This window comes from Ictidomys tridecemlineatus, chromosome 10 (genome assembly GCF_052094955.1).
Source record: "Ictidomys tridecemlineatus isolate mIctTri1 chromosome 10, mIctTri1.hap1, whole genome shotgun sequence".
NCBI lineage: Eukaryota > Metazoa > Chordata > Mammalia > Rodentia > Sciuridae > Ictidomys > Ictidomys tridecemlineatus.
Genome location: NC_135486.1, coordinates 109,328,517 through 109,355,891, shown reverse-complemented (window position 1 = coordinate 109,355,891; position 27,375 = coordinate 109,328,517). Strand labels below are relative to the sequence as shown.

The 27,375-nt window shown below is 38.4% G+C and overlaps 1 protein-coding gene across 2 annotated transcripts; it reads left to right on the top strand.

Annotated features, from left to right (window-relative positions):
* Ccz1 (CCZ1 vacuolar protein trafficking and biogenesis associated) lies at window positions 1-27,236 on the top strand. 2 transcript variants are annotated; one of them, XM_005339719.3, is made up of 15 exons: window positions 1-213; window positions 1,152-1,249; window positions 1,342-1,435; window positions 1,951-2,028; window positions 3,702-3,749; window positions 4,371-4,454; window positions 5,662-5,837; window positions 10,221-10,302; window positions 12,221-12,282; window positions 12,560-12,671; window positions 17,501-17,534; window positions 18,171-18,288; window positions 25,240-25,398; window positions 25,679-25,806; window positions 26,893-27,236. In XM_005339719.3, the coding sequence occupies exons 1-15, from the start codon at window positions 94-96 to the stop codon at window positions 26,946-26,948; spliced, it is 1,449 nt and encodes a 482-aa protein (XP_005339776.1). In that variant the 5' UTR covers window positions 1-93; the 3' UTR covers window positions 26,949-27,236. The 2 variants fall into 2 exon arrangements, with proteins under 2 accessions (XP_005339776.1, XP_040133082.2); XM_040277148.2 differs by lacking the exon at window positions 1-213 and adding an exon at window positions 271-493.
* The last annotated feature ends 139 nt before the right edge of the window (window positions 27,237-27,375 follow it).

Sequence of the window (27,375 nt, the reverse complement as noted above, 5' to 3'; positions counted from 1 at the left end):
GGGCGGTGGCGAGTGAGGCGGAAGTGTAGTTGCCTCGAGGCCACTGTCTCTGGGCGGGCCTTGGGAGGCTCCAGAGGTGGGGGCCGGGCCGGGATGGCAGCAGCGGCGGCCGGGGCTGGGGCCGGGGCTTGGGCGGCCCAGGAGAAGCAGTTCCCGCCGGCGCTGCTGAGTTTCTTCATTTACAATCCGCGCTTTGGGCCGCGCGAGGGAGAGGTACGCGGAGGGACTGCGCGCTGGCATACGCCGGTGGCCGAAGAGGCCTCGGGGGCGGAAGGGCGGCCGGCCGGCCGGCGTCGGTGCCCTGGAGCCGCGGGGTGTGCCCGGGAGCCGGCCCCCGTGGTTCTACCGTCCTCGGTCCTCGAGCTGCCCTGGCTGAGCCTGCTGCGTGCCAAGTGTGCGGCGGGGAGCTGACAGCGGAGGCAGGGTCAGCTGCGTTGCCGGGTCGGGGTCTGGCTGCTGAATGAAGGTCCGCCAGATTAACCACTCCACGCAGGTTGTCTTTTCGCTTTGCATCAGTTATGGGGAATAAAAATGGAACTTGTCTTTATTATTGGAAGTATCGGAGAAGAACTGTGGAACCCGAGTGGTGGGCAGTAGCTTTAAGAGATTGCAAGCTTGGAGGACCCTAGGAAAGTTTTTTTTTTTTTTTTTATCAAATTAGTAAATAAGACGCCAGGAGCCTATGTTTGTTCTTAGGTGAGGATGCTGGCTTCCTCAAAAGATGTCCAGAGCTTTGTTTTGTGGTCAGCAAATCACAGTCCTTGTTAAAAGCTGTCAGTCCAAATGCCGTTGAACCAGCTGGATTTAGTTTTTGAGAGCTGTATTCCTGGGCACGTGCGCACACACTTGCTTTTTACAAGCGCTGGTGTTACAACTCATCCCACGGAAAGAAATCCAGAAATCATTGCAATTATCTAGGACTGCTTGAGATGAAACGTGTTTTAGTGAATATCGCAGTGGCCGAAAATTTCAGACGAATGGGCAGTATTTACACAACGTCTGATGAGATAATTCCTGTTTTTCCAAAAAGTGTCTTTGGTTTTGTCCTTAGAGCTATTACAAGAGAGGTCATTGTTAAACTTAGCACTTTCAATAGCTAAGATGAAGAAAAGCCTATGTTGATGTTGTGCTTCTGTTTCTTCATCCTTTAGGAGGAAAATAAAATTTTGTTTTATCATCCAAATGAAGTTGAAAAGAATGAAAAAATTAGAAATGTTGGGTTATGCGAAGCTATTGTACAATTTACAAGGTAATGCCTTTAAATGTGCCTTTGTAGAGCTCAATGAATTCTTAAAACTTATGGTGGAGAGTTTTTCCAACATGTTATTTTAATTTTTTTAGGACCTTTAGTCCGTCAAAACCTGCAAAATCTTTACATACACAGAAGAATAGACAGTTCTTCAATGAACCAGAAGAAAATTTCTGGATGGTCATGGTATTTATACATAAGTATCTTTTTTTTAAATTAAAAAAAATTTAAGTTGCTGATGGACCTTTATTTTATTTATTTTATATTTAGTGTTGAGAATCGAACCCAGTGCCTCATGCGTACTAGGCAAGCACTCTACCACTGAGCCACAACCCCTAACCCCTATACATAAGTGTTTTTTTCTGAATTAGTATGGTATGGGTATTCTTTACCATTAGGAATTTAGGAATGTTCTCTCACTATTACATCAAAGTAAAATTTTAGTAAAATTGGTTGACATTTTAAGGCCAAATTTCTGTTCAGTGTGTTTGTTCTTGGGGCGGTTTTAAGAAATTATGTTTTTGGGGGTGTGATGTGTAAATTATTTTTTTCTGTGGTGCTGGGAATGAACCTGGGGTTTTGATATGCTAGGCAAATGCTCTCCTACTAACCTACATCCCTAGCCCTAAATTTTTAAAAGTAAGGCAGAATTTAAAACATAATCAATTCATTGTATAATTTCAGTTTATCAAACATTGTAGGTTGTTCGGAATCCTATAATTGAAAAACAAAGTAAAGATGGAAAACCAATTGTTGAATACCAAGAGGAAGAACTTTTGGTAATGTGTCATTTTTTTTAATTTCATATTTTTTAGGAAAAAATTTATTATTGAATATGTTGAATGACTTATATTTAAACTTATATTTAAATTACCAAAGTTTCTCAAGGTACATAGAAAAGTTTCGTGTTTAGTGTGTATATTAGTACAGTTTTTTAAAAACATATGTATCCTGTATCACTAATAATTTTCTAATGATCATCTGTATTGTGAAGCCTTCCTACAATTAGGCTTACTGGTTGGTAAATTTGAATTTAACCACCTCGCATTTTTTTTTTCAATTTTAAAATTAGTTTATTGAAATATAAATGCACTATGAAGAAAAGTATGGCTGACAATATCAAATTGAAAAATAATGAAAGTAATTTTACCTTTGAACACGTTTATTACAATGAATTTATCTCATATTTTCTATAAAAGGTTATAGGAGTCTCTAAGATAGTGCTCAATGTTAAATCCATATGCTTAGTAAATTAAACAATGCAATTGGTGGTGGTATAGGATACAATTCATTAGCATACTATTTGTCTAGTTCCTGTCATTTTTTTAAAAACTAGCATTTATACAGATATGTAAACATTTTAAAACTCCTTATTCCTAGCCACTGAGCAATTTTTTATTTACTAGGAAAAGCTTTAAAAATCTTTCAAATTAAAAATTCAACCTAAAGTCCCATTCATCAGTATGTTATTCATCCATAGCAATATTACATGAGAAGAAAAACACACACTAAGCACATAATTGACAAATATGCCATTTCAGGTATAAATGTTCTGCTTCATTTAGTTTTTGATGAGCAAAATATGTGTATCAGCAATCAAAGAATCATTACAAATGGGCCCCTCTATAAAAATAAACAGGAAGCTGAGCTCTGTGGTTTGGGTGTTTTTTAATTCTAGGAAATATGTGAAATTATCCTTTAGACACGTTAGTGATAACTGAGAATGCTTACATAGTTCTGCCACTTTTAAATTCACTTGTTATACAACTGTTTTAGAAATCTTGAAGGACAAATTTTGTAATTTCTCCCTACATCATATTTTGGTTTAAGTGATTGTAAAACTCTTATGAAATATTATTTTAACCTCAACACCAAGCAATAAAACAGAGTTTTTCTATTTTAAACTGACCATTGATATCAGTACAAATTTATGTTTCCCAAAAGTAAATTTCATGGATTAGTTGTTGGCATGTTTCTTCTGCATCATTCCTAACTACACCTGTTATATCATTAAGTACTCAGCAGAGAAATATAAGCAGTATAAATAACAGAAAAACTCGAATTGTGGTAGTAAGGGAGAGTGCAAAATATAACTTTAGGGTCTTACCTAGGTAACTGGGGATAGTAAAGGATAAGAAAGGCAGCAGAATACAACAGACACTAGTATAGCAATATGTAAATCAGTGGATGTGTAACCGATGTGATTCTGCAATCTGTATATGGGGTAAAAATGGGAGTTCATAACCCACTTGAATCAAAGTGTGAAATATGATATATCAATAACTATGTAATGTTTTGAACAACCAACCACCTCGCATTTTCAACACACAAGTATTATAGGACCTAGTTTATAATTATTATACTGTTTTGCCAAGAGTTATTCCATCTTTGCTATGCACAAAAGACAGTTTTTTCCCTTGCATTGAGATTTGTTCTGTTTTCTTGTTTGTAGGACAAGGTCTATAGTTCAGTGCTACAACAGTGCTATAGCATGTACAAGGTAAGTGTGACTTCTTTTTGAATTGAGAGTCTGTCCAGTTCATCCTGTTACAAGCTTGGGGATTGTTTAAAAAGAATTCTTTAGGTGCTAACAAAATGGCTGTGTAGCTGTTTTGGGGGATAAAATAATACGGCCTTTGAAACAGGTGGTAAGGTTTATGCAGACATTTATTCCATCTAGCATTAAACCCCCTTCTCTGTTCCTAGTCCTGTAGGACTAAATCCTCATTAGGGAACAAATGAGTCCATCTTCTCAAGTAACATAAAGACTGCAGATATTTTGATAATTTAAAAATCTTGGTAATGTTATTTATGTAAATTGAAACTTGAGCCCAGGAGTTGGAGACTAGCCTGATAACATAATGGGATCCTATCTCAAAAAAGAAAAAGAAAACTTCTAGAACAATTAAGTGGTTTCATAAAAATGAGTATCACTTAACGGTGTATTTATTGTAACTAATAACTCAAGCTTTCTCCTGTGAATGTTTGCTATGTTTATAAGGAAGTATGGGGGGATTAATGAACTGAATTAATTAAAAGGAAAAGAAGAACTTGTTGCATTGGGAAACTGATGGGCATTGGAAATTGATTTTTTTTTTTCCACAATGTCTTACACTATTAGCTTTTTAATGGGACATTTTTGAAAGCCATGGAAGATGGAGGTGTCAAGCTCTTAAAAGAAAGATTAGAGAAATTCTTCCATCGGGTAAGTATTTTGAATTTTATTTATAATTTTAGTAGTATTTAGACAGTTCAGAGAGTTCGGGAGGTTGAGTTAGGACGATTACAGGTTTGAGACCAGCCTCAGCAACTTAGTGAGACCTTGTTTCAAAGTAAAGAGGGTTAGGAATATAGATTAATGATAGAGCATCTCTGGATTCAATCACTGGTACCAAAAAGAAACATAGATGCAAACAAGTTTTTTATTTTGTTTTTATAAAAACCCTGGAACTTGAAGATGTCAAAGAGCTTAAGAGGTACTGTGGCAAAACCAGAGCAGTGAGGGACTCCTCAGGCCCACACTGGAGTAGAGCATCCTGTCCCTGTTCAAGGCTCCTGGAAGCATCTGGGAGACACCTTTGGGCTTTGCCCTTGTTCTACCTGCATCCATCTGTGCAGACTTACTCAAAAGCAATCATAGTATGTGGTAGCTTGGTCAATTAGCAAAAGGTAAGCAGTTACTAGAGTTGCATGTTATGGATTGGTTCTGTTCCTTAAAAAGGCATAATCTATATTGGCTCAAGGAAAAAATTTGTGACTATGATACAGACTCTGTCACATTAGTGGTTTTTAATATAACTTGTCCCAAATGAGAATGGCCCTAAATAGTTGCCATTCTCTTTCATTGCACCTTGCATTTTGCAAATCTCACCCCTACTTTTGTAAAATCCAGTTTTATGTTAAAGGAGTAATTCTGTATTTTCCCCCTCTAATACCTCTTATACTTTTTTAACTTTGTCTCAGACATTTTTGATTCTTTTTTGTGGGTTTTTGTTTTGTTTTGTTTTTATGAATTACTTTTCTTTATTTCTTCTCTTTAATGACCATAATAATCATTCTCATACTGTCTCCTGGTTCCTGTTTTTGTCCTTACTACTCTGGTTGATGGGCCATCCTTCAAAGTGTCACTGTCCATCCATGGTATAATAATATCCTAATGAGTAATGACTTAATCTGAGGAGCACTAATATGAGAATTTAAATATTTTAAAGGGATAAAATAGTAACTAGTTAGGTTCAAAATTTTAAAATTGCTACTGATTTCAATTCTACCTATTTGTTGTTTTTGAAATTGTACTCTTTGTCAATATGTAACTATACCATAAATGTTCATGCAACATAAGATTATTAGTTTTAGTTGTCAGAGTACTACATTAAATGCACTATTGTTTTATACCTTATTTTTTCCCACAGTATTTGCAAACGCTACATTTACAGTCATGTGACCTACTTGACATATTTGGTGGAATCAGCTTCTTCCCATTGGATAAAATGACTTATTTGAAAATCCAGTCCTTTATTAACAGAATGGAGGAAAGCCTGAACATAGTTAAATACACTGCATTTCTCTATAATGATCAGCTCATCTGGTAGGTATAACCTAACTCAGACTTGGCATGTGAGAGGAGGAAGTCAGAGTAATAAACACAGCTGTGACTAAATCAGTAGCAGGTTGTCAAGCAGGAACCAACAGCAGGGGAATGGATAGAGAGCTTCCTTATAGTGGATGTCATTAGTAAACAGGAATTATTTAAAACAAAACTAAGATGGTAACAAAATTACCAAGTGGGGCAGTTTAGAACCAACTCCAAACTAGGTAGAGAAAATATCCCCATCTTCAAAGCAATGATAAAGTAAATGTGAAATGCATCATTTTTCATGCTTTCTTGTAAAGAAGCTAATTCTTTAAAATATCCAAGATAGCTGGACTGGGCGGCGCACACCAGTAATCCCAGTGGCTCAGGAAGCTGAGGCAGGAGGAGCATGAGTTCAAAGCCAGCTTCAGCAAAATCGAGGTGCTAAGCAACTCGGTGAGACCCTATCTCCAAATAAAATACAAAATATGGCTGGGTATATGTGGCTTAGTGATTGAGTGCCCCTGTGTTCAATCCCCAGTACCTCCCCCCCTCCAAAAAAAGAAAAAAAAAAATCCAAGATGACTATAAACTAGGAGATCACCCATTGTCACCCCAGCTATGTTTGTATCCTATAGTGGGAACAAAAAAATCATTTTGTTGAAGAAAATGTCAGTGTTCAAGAAGAAAAAGTAATATTAAATGTTGTCATTTAAGACTAATTTCTGGGGAACCCACGTGAATGAGCCTGTGACTGTGGGATGGATATACCCCAAAGAGTAGTGTGGCAGCCCTGCCTGTCACCTGTGTACCAGCCTGGCTGAGATTTGCCCCTGATAACCCATTAGGGAGCATCTGGCCAGTATTCCTATAGTAGCCCCTCTGAGGCCCTCAATTTTTATGTTTGTTTACTGTAACCCACATTTTTAAATTGGGGGGGTGGTTGTATTTTAACATGAGAAACTGAAGAGAAGCCCATTCCCTGTCCTGTCAGAATTCTGTATCTATTTTCAGAAGAGAAACAGGATAATCTACAGAAATTTGAATCCATTAAGTAACGGTTTAGTGGATTTCCCTGTGGACTTGTCTTCTGCCTCCAGAATGAAAATCTATCCACTTTTCAATTTAACAAATTGCTTATCAGGCAACTTTATGCTGTGTTAACTGACGCTGCTCTAGTTACTTTCTGTGATGCTAATGCTGTGTTAGCAAAATAAAACTTACAAGGTAGAAAGATAGTAGTGCTTCTACAGCAGCAGTTCTGTGGAGGGAGTGGCCCCTCCACAGGTGAAAATTAGAGGTGCTGGGAGGGTTAACAGCCATCATTGGTAGTAGGAGATACAGAGACAGTGGTCCAGGGCCACCTCTGTACTGTCAGAAGACAGTAGCTCAGATTCTGATCTCGTAGCCCACAAGCCCTGATAACACGTGCAAACCGTGGGAGTGAGGAAGGGAAAGGCCCAGAGCCAACTTGTTCTGGGAGACCCTGGATCCAGAGCAACCAACAGAATTGGGCTCTGGAAGCCTGCATTCCCACAGCTACCTGTTGCCTAGCTTCAAGGGATCCTCTTGGCATCATCAGATTGTGAAGGGCATCCCCTGGAGTCAAATAGCACCAGCTCTGTGGTCCATCCAGTATGCGGGCAGGGAAAAGTTGGTCCCAGGAGGTAACAACAAGGAGCTTTAAGAAAATGGCTGGTATATTTAAATACCAAGAAAGAATTTATGCCTCAGGAGCACAGTATGTATTTACTCTTATTACTTCCTGTATTTTTTTTTAACTTGTGCATCTGTAGCACATGACTGTGGCATGACGCACAATAGGTACTCAGTAAATCTTGATGGTCAGTTCCAAGCAAGTAATGAGTAAAAAAAATCTCAGGTTCTGTTTGGACGACGCATTTAATGAATGGGTTTGGTTTTTGTAGCAGGCATTACCTGGGTTAGATATTTATTATTATTGGATGGGAGGGGTTAGTTTATTTTCTTATTCAGATTTTGACCAATTTTTAGAGGAAAAATTTCTTTTTAGTTCATTGATTTACTTCTGAGGAATTAGCAAATTTATGAGTAAATGTCTTAGATATTTATTTTTAAGTATTTTTTTTAATTATAGATGATCACAACACCTTTATTTTATTTTTTTACCTTTATGTGGTGCTGAGGATCAAACCCAGTGTCTCACATGTGCTTGGCAAGTGCGACAACCCCAACCCTAGATATTTCTAAGTTACTCAAAGTTGATCATATTCTTTGCTCCTGGTAGATTATTTTATATTCAATATTATGATAGTAGCACAATCAATATTTTAGAATAAACTAACAGGAAAGGTTCTGCATTTAATGATAGCCACCTCATACTTGGTAGTGCTTCTGCAAAAAGAAGTTCTTAATAGCTTGATATCTCCATCAGAGACAAGGGGTATACACCTGGAAGTCCCTTTAGCATTGAAGTTGAATTGGCACAAAGTTACCCACAAAATAAGAATAATAATCAGTCTTGACAAAGTAATAGTGTCACATTGGCACACAAGTGAATCAGTTGAGATTTAAGCTAAAGAAACGTTTTTGGGGTTTTTGTGTTTTTTTTAATATAGAGCCTTGCTTCTCTTACCCAGGCTGGCCTCAGATTTTGTGTTCAAGGCTCCTGCTCCCTCAGTCTCCTGAGTAGCTGGGACCACAGGCACAACACCACATCCATCTTAGGTGTTATGTTTTGTTTTTTAAGAAGAAAAAATCATTACGTTAAGTAACTATTTGAGAGACTTTGAGAACATCCTCTGAGTTTGAGTGGGCTATTTTCCTATTTGATGTGAATCATTGATGGAACGGGGATTATTTGAGTCTGTCAGTGCAGGGTTTCATTTGTTATATTATTTCATATATTATTTGTGCTTAAGAAGGGGCTCTTCTGTTCATTGTAAACTTTTTGTTTTGAAGTCCTTAAAGATTCACATGCAGTTGTAAGAAATTTTTCCCAGTGGTAATGTCTTACCTAGTTAACTATATTATGATGTATTATTTCTGTAGGGGAGAGGGCCAGGGCACAGGAGGCAGATACTGGGGAGAGCTCACCATGGTTACCTTGTGAGGAGGAGGGCCTTTCCACAGGCACTGAGGAAGCACTGGCTTGGGATTCTGTTGCTTTGCACAGCTGGCTATAGCCTCACTCCGTCTTCTCTCTCAATTTCCTAAAACCAACACTGAAGTGTGGTGGGTCTAGCAGGTCTTAAGTAAAATAGTAAAAAGAAAGCCCTGAGCACAGTGCATACAGTTAGCAGTTCACACTGCTGTCGTCCCTTTCCTCTTATAGTTTGTTTTCTACCCAAGTGCTCTCTGATTGAGGACAGTACTGAATATGATGCAGGTCACATGTAAACTTTACATTTTCTAGTAGTCATATTGAAGTAGAAAGAGACTAGTGAGATTAATTTTAGTAAAATATATTCTTTAGCCTAATACATCTAAAATATTATATCAGTATGTAAACAGTATTTTTAAATTAATGAGCTGATAATTTTGTGCTGTTTAAAATCCAGTATGTATTTTGTACTGTTTTTGGCCAACTACATCTCAGATGCTAATGATCAGATGTGTCCGTTAGCTCCTGCTACTGGAAATGCGGCTCTTAAAAGATAGTTGCCCACACATTAATTCCTTATGTACTGTCTTTTCTTACCATCACTCATGTTCCCTAGTAACGCTTACTACCTCTCAACAGGACGGTAACACCCAGAACCTATTGTTTTGTTTTCCTCTTCTTCCCTTATTTCAGTTATTTCTACAAAAGAAAAAAGTTGGTAACTTTCCATGTGTGATTTAGAAATTGTCTACCTGAGTGGCTGTGTGAGACTCCGTAAAATTCCTTCTAATTTAGACTTTCTAGTTTCTTAATGCTTTTTCTACAGCTCCTTATTCCTACCTCATTTGAAATTAAAGCTTATTTCTTTCTTTTCCTTTTTCTACATTGAGATCCAGAGAATTAAAATCCAGATGTATTTCTGCAACCTAGGATCAAGTTCCCTGTGTACAGCATGCCAGTATTTTCAGAATGTGGTGTTACTGTATAGGCCAGGAAGCTAAGGAACCCTTGCTGCTAGAATGCAGCAGTGTGCTTGTTAAGGCCCCCTAAATAATCCTACTTGGAATTCAGCCTGAGACTCAATCTTCCCTTGAGATTTCAGATGCCTATGAATTACAGAACTGCATTGCAGTAGCCTTAAGCAGGTTAGGGTGTAGTGCTTGTGCCAGCTCATTTCTAACTCACTCCCCACCTGAACTGCCCAGTTAAGGGCAGCCACCTTCTTAAAAAGGAAGGAAAGGTAAACTTTATCATAGAGCATAGAAAAAAACAGAAAACCAATCCCAAACTTAACCCAGTGCTTTCTGATGTTTCAGGAGTGGATTAGAACAAGATGACATGAGAATTTTATACAAATACCTCACCACCTCTCTGTTTCCCAGGCACATCGAACCTGAGGTATGGTTGGACTGTGTAGATACACACATGCATACACTTTTGTACAGGGGTAGGGGGTTGAGTAATATGGTGTGTGAGGCATTTCTTAGCTGTGTTTTATTTTATTTGTGATGCAGTGATACTTATTGTGTATCACTTAGTAGCATAGAAACCCATGTGTGTCAGTTTTTCTCCAGTTTGTTTCATCCAAATGCAATAGTAAAGGTGTGTTCTTAAGAGGAAAGGGTGGATTTTAGGTGAGGTCCAGGGAACCATGAAAATAGCAGGGATCCGTGACCAACTCTGGTCAGTCTTACAATCTCTCCCATCTACAAATATGAGATATTTGATAGTGAGTAGATGGTATGTTACCTGCCTGGCTTTCCCACTCTGGTACTTAATTTCCCTGTTTTCTGTATAGAACTTTAAATTATACCAGAGACTGAGGCTGGGGCTCAGTGGTAGAGCACTTGCTTCACACATGTAAGACACTGGGTTGGATCCTCAGCACCATGTTTAAAAAAAAAAAAAATGAATAAATAAAGATATTGTGTCTATCTGCAGCTAAAAAATTTTTTTTATAAATAAGTAAATAATACCAGTGTTCTCCCCAAAGTACCCTTTCATAGCTCTAATTAGGTTGGAAGTAAAAAGTGTTCATAGAGCATAAAGTCATCATTTTTGCTCAGGAGCATGCATAGACCCACATCGATTGCAGGCTCTCCCTCTTCTTCTCCCTCTCTATCCTTCTTCCACGTCCCTTCTCTCTTAAGGGCTTGATTATGGAAACAACAGAAAAATCTTCTTTAATAAGAAATTGAAAGAAGGGTTTTTAAGAAGGATTTCCTCCTGGTCTTAGCTTCTTTCCAGATGGGTTGAGGACAGTAGCTGATGGTTCTGGGGTACTTCCTGTACACAGCCATGGTTCCCAATGCCCAACATGCCTGCAAGATCTCATGATACCATGACAGCAGTCCCAAGAGTTAAGTATGCTGTCTCATCCCACAGATGAAGCAATCCAGGGTCCCCCAGCAAAGACTTGACCTCAAAGTCTTCCAAATCCTGAAGCACCTACTTGTGAGCACACCCCTTAAGGCCACAGTGCTGTGCCACCATAGACAACTGATATCTCTGTACAGCTTAAGAGAGAGACAAAATAGGAAGCCATAGCACACAGTATGGTAGCGTGACATGGGCATATGAAGCCTGTCTTTCAGTGCAAACTAAATGAATGAGAATTGGTCTGTGCATTTTCACCATTGGGCTCGTAATGTGTTTTGGGTCTTCTGAAGTTCTGTGTTAAAGCTTTGTATAAACCAGAAGAGCATCAAGCATTTTTAACAGAAGTATCAAATTTTCACAAATATGACTATTGTGTTTGGATTGTTTCATTTCCTATGTGTGTTGAAATGGTATACTTTCAGCAATTAACTAGGGCTATGTGACAAATACAAACCTTAGAAGAGACATGGTGTCATGGCTGAAAGTAGAGACTTTGACACTGGACAGGCCTGGTCATAATGTCTGCCCCTGCCACTCATTGTGTTGGTGTAATTCTCCAAACTTTAGTTTCCAATTTAGGAAGTGGGAAGAGGACATTCCCCACAGGGTAGTGTGTGATTTCCCAATTTATGCCACATGGGAAATTTTAGTTGTTTTTCGTTTGTTGTTTGTTTTTAATAAGGAACTAAATTAGTTTGTGGAATTTGGAGTATGGTATGATGACAGGCATGGTTAAAATCAGTTCTTTATGAATGTCTGTAATCTTCTACCCTTTTTTTTTTTTTTTTTTTTGGTGGGGAGGAATATGGAAAATTGATACAAAGTACCTGGAACCAACTAGCAGATGGAAATGTTATTTGTCAAAGCTTTGAAAGTAAAAAAAAAAAAAAAAAAAAAAATCTAATCAGTCATTTTTGAACTTTAAATGTGTTTGCAGTTGGCAGGAAGGGATTCTCCAATAAGAGCAGAAATGCCAGGAAATCTTCAACATTATGGAAGGTAGGACCTTTGTTCTTTGATTTACAATATTGGGTTTCATTAGCTTTTCTGGTAAAGGGGAAATGATGAACACTGAATTACCTTTGTGCTATTTTATTGGTGATAATCAACAGAGGAAATTCTTTTGTTTCCAATTAATTTAAACTATAAATTTTATCATATTCTGATTTCATGTTTTCTGTATAGCATCTAGTTGCAAAAATATTGATGTGTTTTTCTATATTCCTGTTTATAATTTACCTCATTGAGTTGAGTCATCTCTGTGCTTACTTTTAAGATTTCTTACTGGACCCTTGAACCTTAATGATCCAGAAGCAAAATGCAGATTCCCCAAAATTTTTGTAAATACAGATGACACTTATGAAGAGCTCCATTTAATTGTTTATAAGGTAACAACTGTTTTTCCCTCCAGTGTTACAGATTAATACTAAAGTAAATCTTTCTTGCATGTGTACTTGAGTACGTATGCAAACCTCTTAAATGTTTTTTGGAAAAATTGTTGGTAGTTCTAATTATTGTAAAACTCAAAATGGGTGCTCTTCTGGATTAGTGTGTTTTCAGCTCTTTTTAAACAATTTTGCTATTAGTGAAAGAATAGCTTGCTAAGGTGGTGCTTCTCAAATATTTGAAGTCCCGTGTACTCCCAAACCAAAGGCTGTCAGGGTGGTGCCACCTGTCAGTTAAATGCCCCCTGGCTATGGCCACACCTCAGTGAAATCTGCTTTTGCTCTGATTCTCAAAGCTGAGGACTTGTTATTATATAAGGATAGTATTTTTGTTTTTGTTAGGATACTCTCTTATAAGGATATGTACATTAGGTTGAGTTTTCTTTTTTTGTTGTTTTGTTTTTGTTTTTCTTGCCTGTTGCCCAAGTTGGTCTTGAATTCCTTGGCTCAAGCAATCTTCCCACTTCAGCCTCCTGAGTAGGTGGGTCTACTGGCACATACCTACACACCCAACTGGTTTTCTTTTTATTTAAAGACAGTTTTTGGTGTAAAGAAGACAACCCAAGTATATGTATTGATCTTCTTTCCCACCCCAAAACTACAATGAACTAGTTTTAATTCATAAAGACCTAGACATGATGCCCCAAGAGAACAGGAAGGGAATCTCATAACTAGAAGATGGAAAGGAAATGTAAGAGTGGTGACTGAGAGGAGAGTGGAAAAGGCTCTGAGCCAGGGAGTGAGAGGAGACAGGAGCCCAGAGAAACTCTTAACTCAGAACGGAGGTAGTCACCTGAGGGCCAGTAGGAACTCAATGTAGAAAGAAGGGGAATAAGGAAGGTATTGTCTCAACTAATCAGTGTCCCATACCACCTCACCACCACTTCCTGTTCTTACACACAGACAGGCCTACAGCTGAGCTCCTGTCCCTGGGTGAAGATTGAGGGTTTGTGTAAAAGATAATAAATAATTGAGACAGACTTTGAATAGTTAGTGTGGGTCTCAGCATCTGAGAGTCAGGTCCACTCATTGTGACTTCATCTGCCCAGCATAACTGCTTCTCTATCTTCACCCCATGTGGAACTTCCGTGCATAGGCAACTTTCTGGTTCCCTCATTCTTAAACATGAATAAAAAATAAAACTACAGGCACCCAAAGAAAAAACAAGAATTCTAGGAATACCCAGGAACTTTTAAATATCAGTAGCCACTAATTGGAGAAGTTGTACCTACAGAATTGAAGCAAAATGATATAAAAGAGTTCGGGTTATATTGAACTTGGGTTAATTAAAAATATTTTAAAATATTTTAAGCCAGGCAATGTTGTGCATGCCTATAATCTCAGCAACTCAGGAAACTGAAGCAGGATCATGCATTCAGAGCCAGCCTAGGCAAGAGAGACCCTGTCTCAATAAAAAAAAATTGTTTTATTGTGGTAAAATATATATGTACTATAAAATTTTCTGTTTTAGCCTTTGTGTGTGAGGGACTTAATCCAGGATGGCTCTACCACTGAGCTATACACCTCTACCTTCAGTCCTTTTTTAAAATTTTTATTTTAAGACAGTCCCACTAAGTTGCTGAGACTGGCCTTGAATTTGTGATTGCTAGTATGATAGGTATGTGCCACCCCACCTGACTGTTTCAGCCATTTTTAAGTGGACAATTCAGTAGAATTAATGTATTCAGAGTGTTGTGCAACCATCCAAAACTATTTCATAACTTTTAACTGAAACTCTGTACCCATTAAGCAAAACTCTTTCCCCAGTCCTGAAAATATGATTTTAGACATGTGACATTCATTAGCAGGGTAAAGATAAGTTGGCCTGCTCCAGAATATAGATTAAAAGGACAGTAGGTAAAAATCATGGAAGGAAAGGTGAGAAGAAAAGATTAATTCAGGAATTTAGGAAACAAGTAGAATAATCATATAAGAAAATGCCTATCTGAAGAGGAACATAATTTTCTAAAGTGTAAAGATTCTCTGAATATCTGCCATAATGAATGGAAAAGACTCACATTTATACAACATTGTGCAACTTTAGAAATATAAAGAGATGATTTTGAAAGCTTCCAGAAGGAAAATTTAGTCACCTGCAAAACTAGCACCTTAGTTTTCTAGCTAAGCCCAGATGTTGGGTTACAATGTTACATTTAAAGTTCTGAGAGAAAATAGTTTTCAGTGTAGACATCTTGGACAAGCCAAATTATCAATCACAGGTGACACAGAAGAAAAGGTCTCATCCCTGCATCCTTTCAGAATGTTGCATGGAGCCAACCCTCATCAGAGTTAAGTGGGTAAACCAGGACAGGGAGCACCTTGGAATCCAAACCACTGGTTCTGACCCAGGAGAGTAGTAAAGGGAAGTCTCAAGATGACAGAGCTCTTAAGTTTGCCAGCATCTAACACCTCAGAGGTATCCATAATGGAGCAATAGAAAGAACCACTCTTGGTTTTCAGGGCCTCTAAAATAATTTTTGTTTGTGAAATGGTATTTTATTTTATATTTTTTAGCTGTAGATGCATACAATACCTTTGTTTTATTTATTTATATTTTTTATGTAGTACTGAGGATTGAACCCAGTACCTCATGGGTGCTAGGCTAGCACTCTGCTGCTGAGCTACAAATCCCAGTCCCTAAAATGGTATTCTGAAGCAGTTAAATGTGATGAAGTGCCAGGGAAATGGAAGTTCCAGAGAAAACATACAAAAAGACATATTCCTAAAATGAGGCATGATTTATAGCAGTAGCTAGAGGAAGGAATTGGTCCATTGTCTGTCAAGCTAAAATTCTTCTGCTTTGAATGTTCAGACACAATGCCTTGAAACTCTCAGGCTGGTCCAATATTAGTCCTTATCTTTGTTTCTTTTTCTTTTTCTTTTTTTTTCTTTTTTTTTTTTTTTTTTTTTGTGTGTGTGTGTACTGGGTATTAAACTCAGGAGTGCTCTACTATTGAGCTACATCCCCAGCCTTTTCAGTTTTTATTTTGAGTCAGGATCTCACTAGGTTTCCTAGGCTGGCCTTGAACTTGGGGCCCTCTGGCCTTAGGCTCCTGGGTAGCTAGAATTATAGCTATGTACCACCATACCCAGCCTTATCTTTTTATAAGCAGCTTTATTGAGGTATAATTCATATACCATAAAATTCATGCACTTAAAATGGTCATTGGTCAATTCAGCAATTTCTCATTGCAAAGTTCATTGCCTTAAGGTTTGGCAGTTCCTAAGGACTAGAGAACCCAGAAAAGCCTTTATATTCACACTCATGGTCTGTTACAGTGTAAGGGAACATGTAGCAAAGGCTGGAAGTCACCAGGCGTGAGCGCAAGTTGTCCTCTCCCAGTGGAGTCCTGCAGACAGCACAGCACCTACTTCTGTGGCACAGTTGTGTGAAGTGTGTGGAGTGATGCCTTCCAGGGAGCTCACCTGTACCTCCATGTCTGAATCAAGGATTGGCTACATAGACGCAGTTGGCTCCATATGGCTGACCTCGTCTCCAGCCTGCAGGGGTCAGGATAATACTGCAGAGGCTGTGGTGATGAAGGATGTAGCCTGTAGTTTTCTTACGTCATGATAACTTTGTCTGGTTTTGCTATCAGGGTGATGTTATCTTCATAGAATGAGGAGGTAAATGTTCCCTTCTCTCATTTTTGGGAAGATTTCCTGAAGAGTTGGTGTTAATTCTTTAAATATTTGGTAAATTCATAATAGAGCCAACTGTACCAGGGCTTGCCTTTGTGAGAAATGTTAAAATACTGGTCTCTTCACTTGTTACTGGTCTGATTTTCTATTTCTTCTGGAGACAGTTTGGTAGTCTGTGTCTTTCAAGGAATTTGTCAGTTGCATTGAGTTTTTCCATTTGTGGGTGTGCAGTGGTTTCTAGTGGGATACGATGCCTTTGCTACTTTCTTTTCCTGTAAAGTCGGTAGTGATGTTTGCTTTTATTCCTGATTGTTGTCATTTGAGTCCCCACCCCACCCTCAATCTCCAGTCTAGCAAGAGATTTCAGTGTTGTTGATCATGCCAGAGAAACACTGTTTGGCTTCATTTATAGTCTCTTATTGTCTGTTCTCCCCCCTGTGTAATTGACTTCTGCTCAGATCATTATTATCTTCCTTCATATTTGCTTCAAGTTCAGTTTTCTCTGTTTTCCAGGGTCTTAAGGTGGATGATTAAAGTTTTGAAAGACTGTCATTGTTCTACTGGGTTTTTTTTAACACTGCATTGCTATGATAAATTTTAAATTTAAACATTTGGGTTATTTATTATCTTGGTTGTTGTAAATTGCCATTACTTGCCTAATGTCATAACTGCAATTTTTTGCTGGGATAAAGTATAATAAGATAACTTCAATTTATAGTCTTTTATTAATGGAAACTGTCAAGTACACATAGACTAGAATGATGAAACCCCAAGTACCTGTCACAGAGCTTAATCAATAAAAGGCTAATCTCTCATCTGTCCCATTTGCGTTGCATTTGTCTTGTTTGCTAGAGCATTTATATCACCAGACCCCTTCACTTGTAAATAGCTCCCTTTGCATCCCTGACTGAGGAGGCTATCTCCTGTAGCATAACCATTAGACCATTGTCACACCTCACAAAACAGTCCTTCCTTAATATCCATTGTATCCAGATTGCTCCAGTCGACGAAAAAGAATCTTTTTACAGTTGGTTTGTTCAAATCAAGATTTAAACAAGCTCGCTGCATTTTGTTATTACACGTAGCCTCCTTTTTGTGCTGTTTTATAATCTCTGGTTTGTTTTCTCCAGGCCATGAGTGCAGCTGTGTGCTTTATGATTGATGGTAGGTGCACACTTATGTCTGGTTTCAGCCTAACCACATAAGCTTTTTGTAATTTGCTATGTTCTGTTTTTAAGCAATAAATAATGTGCAGTAAAAAGCAACAGAGAGGCTATATTAAGGGCTGTTCCCCATCTGGGAACTCTTACTTGAGGGGCCCCTTCTTACCCTTCCCACTTGTCAACAATAGACCTGTGTATACCTCTATACCTGCCGACTTGTGTGTTGGGGGTAGCAGTGGTTCCTGATTCAGAGGGACTTGGGGGTTAAATGAGGTAGGAATTTGAAAAGCATCAAGCAGCACGTTACAGAGTGCTGTCATATGTTAGATCCACCTGGGCAGCAGCTGATTGTGACCACCCCTCAGGGTGCATGTAAAGCCACTTTTCACAGTAAGACTGTCTTTGAATCTTTTATATCTTAAATATAACTAATTTTAATTCTTTCTCTTTTGTTTGTTGGGGGGGAGAGGTATCTGATCATCTGATTGTTTTATTTCCTAAATGTTTTGTTTATATTTAATTGATAGTAAAGTTTTATTTGAATACTATTAAATATTGGAGGTAAAAAATAATATTGATCTGTTTAACACAAAGTGTTGGTAACACTGAATGTTATTTTCTTAAAATTACTCACTAGCGTCCATACAGCTGACGTTGGATTTTTGCCGAAGACTGGACAGCATTGTTGGGCCCCAGCTTACAGTGCTGGCATCTGACATTTGTGAGCAGTTTAACATCAACAAAAGAATATCTGGGTTTGTACTTTGCTTCGTGTTTACTTACAAGCACTTAACTGATCATGGAAAAATAGGGTGGTTTTTAACTGAAGAATATTGACCGTGTTAATATTCCGGTATTTACTCCAAATGGAGTAATATGCCATCAGCCTGTCTGAAAGTTTCCCAAGGAACTGTGCTTGAGATCTTTGCCCTTTGATGATGAGTAGGGCTTAGTCTTCTACTAACATGACCCTTCAGCTCTCCCCATTGGTAGCATGACCAGATGGGGTTAGGTGAGTTGTCTGTGTCTGCGGCCTTGGCCTTTAGAGTATCCCATGAGCATCCCCTTGCCCAGCCCAGATTGTTGCATCACCGTGGCAGCATTAGGCAGTGTGGCATTGCTTTGCATAGAGCAAAAGCAACTTTGCTTCTCCTGTGGAGATGCACAGTGAAGGTGGCCATGGTGCAAGCCATTGGGCTCTGGTCCCAAGTCTGCCACATCAGGAAACTCAGGGGTTTGACCCCTCTTGTTTTGTAGAACACTGAAAAGTCATTGAACTTTTTCTGCTTCTCTGTTCTCATTATAAATTAGAACTATGATAAAGATAAAATGAGTAAATGGAAAGCACTTTGACATACAGGAGCCCTGTTTATCAGGATTTTCATCCCTTTAAGCAGTTACTAAAATGCTGTGAATTTATTTAACAGTGTTCTCAGCCTTCATCTGTTAGTGTCTTTGGCATTGATAAACAGCAGCCTCTAGGGAGCTCAAAAAAACTCAGGGTGAAAGTACTTTTAGATTTGGTACAAGTGCATGTGGCTTATTCACAGCTTACTTGGTTTTAGAGAACTAAGAATGGACAGCAAAAGATAAGGTCAAGAAATGAAAATGCTGACCGACTCCCCTCCTAATAATGCTGCCTGCTGATTTAATTTTTTTGCCCATAAAACTGCCATATATTCTTTCTTGAAGGAGGCAGGAGTAAGTGAAATCTGTTTTGGATCATACAAGTTAAGAAGTAGCAGATAGGTTGATAAAGTGTTTGTAGCATCATCCCCAAGCTCTCTGAGATTACTGGACTTGGTAACTGCTCTGCCTTTACTTTCTGTGGATTCATGAATTCCAAGCGACTCGTCAACAGCTATCCAGGGGTGGAATTTGCTGTTGAGTACCTTTTTTGCAAGTATGGTTACCTGTCCTTTAAATTACACAGGAGAGAGAGCCTTGAATATTATTCTACCTCAGAAAGCAGTTTTCTCTGTGACATTTTATTATGAAAATCATAGTGAATACTTATCTACTCCCTGTTAGATTCTGTAGTTAATGTTTTCCTATACATATTTTGTCACGCATCCCTCTATCCTAAAGGACAGGTTTTAAGAGAGCCATTGTACAGTATCACTAGCTCCCCACAAAAATAGGGTACCTGGAAAACTGGATGGCAGAGTAAACATGGTACAATTTAGGTGCATAGACAAGAATCAGAATTCTAGACGTGTTGTTCTAGACCTTTTGATAGTTCTTGATGCATCTGAGATTTTATATATAAGAAGCTATTGTTTGCTAAAAAACATATATCAACTGGCTGAAGGTAAAAGCTTTGGGGTACAAAAGATAATGTGCTTTCCTTCCAAGAAATCCTTTTGACTCAGACCAAACTATCTTATATCCCTGACCTGGGCCCTCCCCTTTCTCCAATATTCAAATCCTAGAGAAATTAGGTTGGCATGGTCAGGGGAAACTCCTGAGGAGAAAGGAAGACCTTGGCCACCTCTCCAGGGCATTGTTGAGGATTTAGGAGGCAGGGAAGCCAGAGCAGGGAGCCATCCTAGACCCAGAGGCTAATTCCAGTATCTCTGTACCCACCTGTTCTTTCAGCCTCAGCCCTTGTTGCAAATGCCCAGAGGCTGTTCTCCAGCATCCTTTGTGGTGTGGAATGAGTCATGCACTGGAGCTGTTTGCTTCTTGCCAAGATGAGGTCCACCCCTTTAAAGATTGGCATGAAGCAAGGCTATTAGTGTTATACCTTGCTTTTCTCTACTTAAGGACTTATTATAATTCTTATACCCTCCCCCTTTTTTTAATGGTGCTAGGGATCAAACCAGTGCTTTTTGTGTGTGTGTTTTGTTTGAGAGTAATTTATTAAGAAATATAAATCCTGGAAATCTTACCTATTTTTTCTTCAGACTTTCTATACTTGAACCCATGTGTAAGCATAGTGATGCAAACATACCATGTTTTTACATGTGACTTTTTTTATAAGTTGTAGATGGACACAGTAGCTTGTACTTATTTATTTTTATGTGGTGCTAGGGAGAGAACCCAGTGCTTCACATGTGTGAGGCAAGTGCTCCATCACTGAGCTATAGCCCCAGCCCTACATGTAATTTTTTAAAAATATGTATTACGTCATAAATCTAGAACTTTAAAAAATATGTCATGGACATCATTTTAAATTAATAAATATGGATCTGTCTTGTTTCTGATGGCATCATGGTATTAGATGCATTCTTGATTGGATAAACATTCTAAGTATTATAAAAAGAAGAATCTGGCACATCACATTTTTCTCTGAGGCTATCCTTAGAGTTCAGGGGCCAAAGGAATATGCAGTTAAAGAGTGGGTACCTGTTGCCAGATTACTGGCCCATGATGGTGCCATTCTGTACACTCCCCAGCTCCGCCACCAACACCTATTCTTTGTACACTTTTCTTTTGACATTTTGGTAGGTGACACTGACGTCAGGCGTCTCTTTGTGGTTCATTGGCATTTCTGTGTCCTCTGCAAATTGCACTCAGGATTCTTTGAATCTTTCTATTGAAGGGTTTCTTTTTTTTTCTTTTACATCAGTACCCTTAATATAATACCCTTTGGTCATGATATGTATTTTTTTCTTTACTTTTGATTTTGCTATTTTGCACAATATATATGCATGGGGTTTGTATATAATAAGTTTTTTCAATTCAGTTCTTTGGTATTCCATCTTTAATGTTATACTCTGAGCTTTCCACCCCAGTATAATAAAAATACAATCCCATTTTTACCTCTGGTACCATTATGGTTTTATTTTATGTATTTAAATCTTCAGTTCACCAAGAGTTTTTAAGAAATTGAGGCTGAGTTCTAACTTAAAAATTTTCCCCAAAATCGATAGTTTTCTGAGACTCTAGTTTCTGTTCCTTTCACATATCCCTGTTCATTTAGTTAATTCTAGTACTAAATCTGAAAAGGATGAGGAGGAGGAAGTACAAAGTTTTCAGAAAAGGAACTCTTTCCTGTGATCTGTTTTTGAAGGGGAGGTTGCTGGAGATGGGCTGCAGGGCCTAGTGCATGTTGGGCAAGCACTCTACCACTCATCCGTATCCCCAGCCCCAGTGGTCAGTTTTAGTATAGTTCTTTTTTGAGATTGAGTAGGCTCAGATTTGTAAAGAAGTGAAAAGTACAGCCATTAACAGTAGGAGTCGATAATGATCAGATACAGGATTGGACACTGACAGAGGGAACAGATACAGGATTGGACACTGACAGAAGGGAAGAGAAGGGAAGGCTGGCCTAGCTAGAGCCATGGTGTGGTAATAGGGAAGGGGGAGGGGACATCGTTCAGGAGGAGGTGTGTGCATATTTCCAGGATTCTTGGCGTACCTTCACTTCCTTATTACTTTGGAGAGGCCAGGGGGAAAGAACTTTATTAAGTTAACTCATAAATAAAGTCCAGTTTTCCTTTTCATGGTACCCAAATTTCTCAGTTCAGCATTTCCTCTTGGCCTTCAATTAGGTCAGATAAGTGAGGAACTCTCAGAGCCATATTTATCTAGAAATCATGTATCTGGCAGTCTTAGCTGTTTAGAACACAGCCCACCACAACTTGAAACAGTGGTTATCTTTGTGCCTTCAGCTATTGAAGCCCATAGGGGAAACTTCAAGCAGCTAGGTGCTCACTGGAGAAGTGCTGATTTCCTCCACTGTGTCATGGCACCCTTTCTGGGCATGCTTTTGAAGTTTGAGAAAGTTTTCATACACCTGGTACTTAGACATTCAACTCTGGCATCTCAGTAAAATTATTGCTATTTGTTCATGGGAGGTCTCCTCACATCTTCTCATGACATCTACCAATCCTATTCAGTACCTAAGGACGTGGATACCAAAATCCCTGGATGTTCAAGACCCTTAAAAGGCACAGCATTGCAAGTAACCCATGCCTATCTTCCCATGTGCTGTAAATCATCTCTGGGTTACTTAGAACACAGTACAGTCCAGGTGCTGTGTAAATAGTCATCCTGCATTGTGTGGGGAATAATGACAACAAAATGTTCATACATGTTTAGTACAGGTACAGTTTTCCTCCAGTATTTTTGATTCATAGTTGAGTCTGTGGGTATAGGATATACAGACAAAGGACTGATTGATTATATTGTGTTTTCAGCGTAGAGCAGAAGAAAATGAGTGAAGATAAGGTTGACCAGGAGGTATTTTTTTTCTCATTGCTAAAAATGATGGGTCTATCAGAAAATAGGAAATCTTTCTTTAAAGTTAGTGCATATACAAACTGAGCTATAACCACTTAAAATGGACTCCCCCTCCCATGTGTTTTGAAGACATCATTGTGCTGTGGTTACTTTGTATACTGAACCTCAAAAGTCTTCATGAGGGCTGGGCTGGGCTGTAGCTCAGTGGTAGAGCGCTTGCCTCACATGCTTGAGGTACTGGGTTCAATCCTCAGCACCACATAAAAAATAAGTAAATAAAATAAAGATATTGTGTCCACCTACAACTGAAAAAAATATTTTAAAAAAAAAGTCTTCATGAAGAATTCTGTACTGTTTCGTTGTGTTTAGAGTTTCCTATATGGACATTGTTAACTATGTTTAGTATGTTCTCTTTTTAAGAAGGCATGAAACGTGTGATTTTGTGTTTGAAAAAAATGCTTTGATTTTTAGAAGGAATGTCTTAGCTCTTTGAAAAAGATACCAGGTAACTGTGGCTGCTGCTAATTCAAAACTGACACACTGTAAGGTCGTAAATTTGATCACTAATAAGATTGTACGTTGAAAATTATTCTGGCTATTTTGAATGTGAGCAAGTTTCTCTTTTCCTTTTATTTAATAGTACATTGCAAGTAGCCATTTTTCTGTGTCTGTTTTTTATTATGTTTTATGGAGGATGAGGTAGAAAGAGTTGCATTTATTTAACCCTGTTTTACCTAGTTAAATAACGTTTTTAATATAAATTCCAACTTGGGGGTACAAAACACAGAGTTTCAGTCATTCTGAATGGACTAAAGAAAGAGTGTTTGGGGGTTAGACAAAACAGCCAGAACTTTAAGTTCAACTTAAGTTACTTGTGTATTGAGACAGCTAAATTGAAATTCTTTCCAAAAGTCTTAAATTTTTTATTTTTCATCTAGTTTTTCATGTTATTTATTTTTCTTAGTTTTAGGGATCTATTAAAAACAAATTCTGGTTTTGTAAGAGATTTATTTTCATTTTCCAGGAAACTAAATCACCCACATTCTTTCTTTGCCTAGATGTAAAGTATTACAGTAGTAACCCACTTGTCCGGAGGTCGGATTTCCGGCACCCTCAGCCCTCCAGAACATGGCTGCTAACCCTGAAGTAAGCGGAGAAGGCTTCTGAGCCCCCAGTGGCAGGCTGTGCTCAGGCTCTCCCCAGAACCCAGGGTGTTCAAAAGGGCACAGTGAGATGGGAGGGGTGGGGAGGCACCTTGTGAGCTGTGTAGCCCAGTTGTCCCCATGGTTCCCTGAGAAAGACACAGGGACAAATGAGAAGTGATTGTGCAAAGAAGGAAAAATATATATCCCAATTAAAATTTTACTTCAGCAGGAAAAGCTAATACATTTTAAGCATGATTTCCATTGAGGAAGATAAAGAGCTTTGTTACAGTATTAAGCTTCAGTTGTGTGACTGGGTAATCCACATGGAGCGCCTCCTTCATTCCCCATCACTGTGGGATAAATGAGATGTTACTCTCCTGAGTCAGAGGTTGGCAAACTCTTTCTATAAAGGGCTAAATAGTAAGTATTTTAGATGTTGTGGGCTATATATGTTGCAACTACTCAACTATTATTTTAGCTTGAAAGTAGCATAGATAACGCATAAATATTTGTATGGGCATTCAGTGTTCCAGTAAACTGTTATTTAGAAAAATGGCCAGATTTAGTTTCAGGCCTGTAGTTTGCTGACCCTTCCACTAGAAGATAAATAGCCTGTGTGGATTTCATTTGCATTTGTTAAAAAGTCAGCAATAACCAAGTGATTACCATTTATAAAGCACTATGATTTCACTTAGAAAATACTTCCAGTGTTTAAAAAAGAAACTTTAAATGGGCATAGTGGTGCACACCTGTAATTTCAGTGACTTGGGAGACTGAGGTAGGAAGATCAAAAGTTCAAGTCCAGCCTCAGCAATTTAGTAAGACCCTCAGCAACTTAGTGAGACACTGTCTCGAAATAAAAAGGGCTGGAAATGCAGCTCCATGATAAAGCACCCCTGTGTTCAGTCCCCAGTACCCTCCCCTGTCCCCCCCCCCACAAAAAAAGGTAAACTTTAGGCCAAACATGGTGGCACATGCCTGCAATCCCAGCTATATAAGAGAATGAGGTGGGAGGATCACAAATTCAAGGCCAGCCTTAGCAACTTAGCAAGATAAAAAATAGAAATAAAACTTTTATTTTAGAAAATGGCTAGGGATGCAACTCAGAGGTAGAAACCTTTGTGAGGACCTGAGTTCAGTCCCCTGTACTTCAAATCAGTCAGTTAATAAGCTTCAGCTCTCTGGTAAATTCCATCATGCTTGATATCATTTAAGTGATTACTGAGTGAAGAGTCTGTTACATGTTAACTAAGATTCTTGAATTAAAGACCGAGCCTTTGAAAATCCAGGCTTTTGCCATATGGTTTTTTAAATGTAGCTGTGTAGTTTGTATGATGTTCAGAATGTTACCCTCTTAATGACATGTTTTTACAGATCTGAAAAGGAACCACAGTTTAAGTTTATCTACTTCAACCATATGAATTTAGCAGAGAAAAGTACAATTCACATGAGGAAAACACCCAGTGTGTCGCTTACGTCTGTTCATCCGGATTTGATGAAGATTCTAGGTGACATCAACAGTGATTTTACTAGGTAATCCTGACAACTTCTCAAATAGGTATCCCTTTGTTAAAGGATATTAAAGGAGTCATCTTCAAAACTGAGTAGCCCAAAGCCCCTTCATAGAGGCCAGGTCTGACCACCTTTATGGGCACCCCTTCTGAATGGGTACATAAGCCCAGTCCATTCACATGGGCCTTCCTGAACTTCCTAAGTGACTATTTAGTGTCCAATTTCTTGTTTTGAAATGTTTTTTTTTCCCCACAATGTAGCTAAATGTATAATAGTATATTCTGAAACTCTTGCCTTACAGAGCAGATGAAGATGAAGAAATCATCGTGAAAGCCATGAGTGATTATTGGGTTGTTGGGAAAAAGTCTGATCAGCGGGAGCTGTATGTTATTTTGAATCAAAAAAATGCAAACCTGATCGAAGTCAATGGTAAACTGAATTTGGTATTTGACCATAATTTTAATGCTACTGATATTTGGAAATTCTCTTCAATGTATTAGGAAACATGATATATAGAGCAAATGATGATCATTAAGATTATAGGCAGATTTCTCCATTTTCTGTTTCTGTGTCCTGTGACACAGCAAGCTTAATCGTGACTAAAAGGAAATTATTTTCTACAGTGCTAAAATAACCCATGGCTTTACATATTGTGTGTAAAAATGTCTCTTTTTATCAAAAAGATGAAAACACATCTTTTATATGCAGAGCTGCTGGATTCATATGATAGTCCCAGCTGTCTCCACCCATAGGCAGGATGAGAAATCTCCACCTTGCAACCAGAGTAGTTGGTCTGGTCCTTTGTGCTGAGTGAGTCAGCAGCTGGTCTATGGGGTTCTGACAGCTGCTGTCCTGTAGAAAGGGCAGTGTCCCCTTCACTAGCCTCTCTGCTATTCTGCCTTACACCTGGAGCTGTGGCAAGCAGCAGTGCAGGTGGGGGAAAACACACCCCAGTACAAACTACCAGGAAAGTTAGATGCAAGGTTTTTAAAAATATATCTTTTAAGGCTATGAAATTTTTCTTCTGTACTAATACCTGTATTCATTGTGTATTAAAAACATCAGTTAGTACAAGCCTGACTTAAAATGAGAATTCAGTAAAGATCATGATACCTCTGTGGAGCCCTTGATCTACAATTCAAGGTTGCAACCAGAGTATTTGTGTTGTTGCATCAGATTCTGAAATTGACTGTATCTTGGATGTTGTAACCCCAACCTGTGGGTGTCTCAGGTACTGTTTGCCCTGGGTTTAAGCTTTTTCAGGCCCAGAGAAGCAGTGTTTCAGTATATTGGGAAGTATTGAGGTCCCGTGGGTTTGTTAGGTGTGGAGTCTGTTCCCTTTTTCTTAGTTTATTACTTTTTGTTTGGGCTTCTGGAATTTAAAGTCAAAATTAATGCAGACATTTATTTATTCCCAGTTTTATTCCAGAAGAATTTAAGGCACTAACACGTAGCATACAACCTTTTAAGTAAGAACCCCTATTCCTTATGCACTGTTTTCTGTTCTTTTTGCAGAAGAGGTAAAGAAACTTTGTGCCACGCAGTTCAACAACATCTTCTTCTTGGATTGACTGATAATGGCTCATGGAAAGCATCTTTTAAGAAACTCAGCAAACACTTTGTTTACCATTGCAAGTTATTGGTCATATTATTGACTGGATTAATGACAATAGTAAAGCAATACTTGCTTTGAAGAAACAAATTTCTACTCAGTCTGATGATCCCCTGAGGTTTTTAGATTTTAAATATTTATGCGGAATTACTTAAAGGTAGTTAGCTATATCTCTATCATTCCATTCTTTTGACATGTGAATATTTTACTGGAAAATAAGACTAATAAATTGTTAAAGTTTTTAAAATTCTGGTTTTGCGCTGAGGCACTCTTCTGTTGCTAGTTTGTAGAAAGCATTACCAGTGGTTCCTGGGACATGCCCTGGGGATTTAAAAGCTCATTTGATGCTTTTACAGCTAGATTCCTTTCCCTAGTTGTGAAACCCG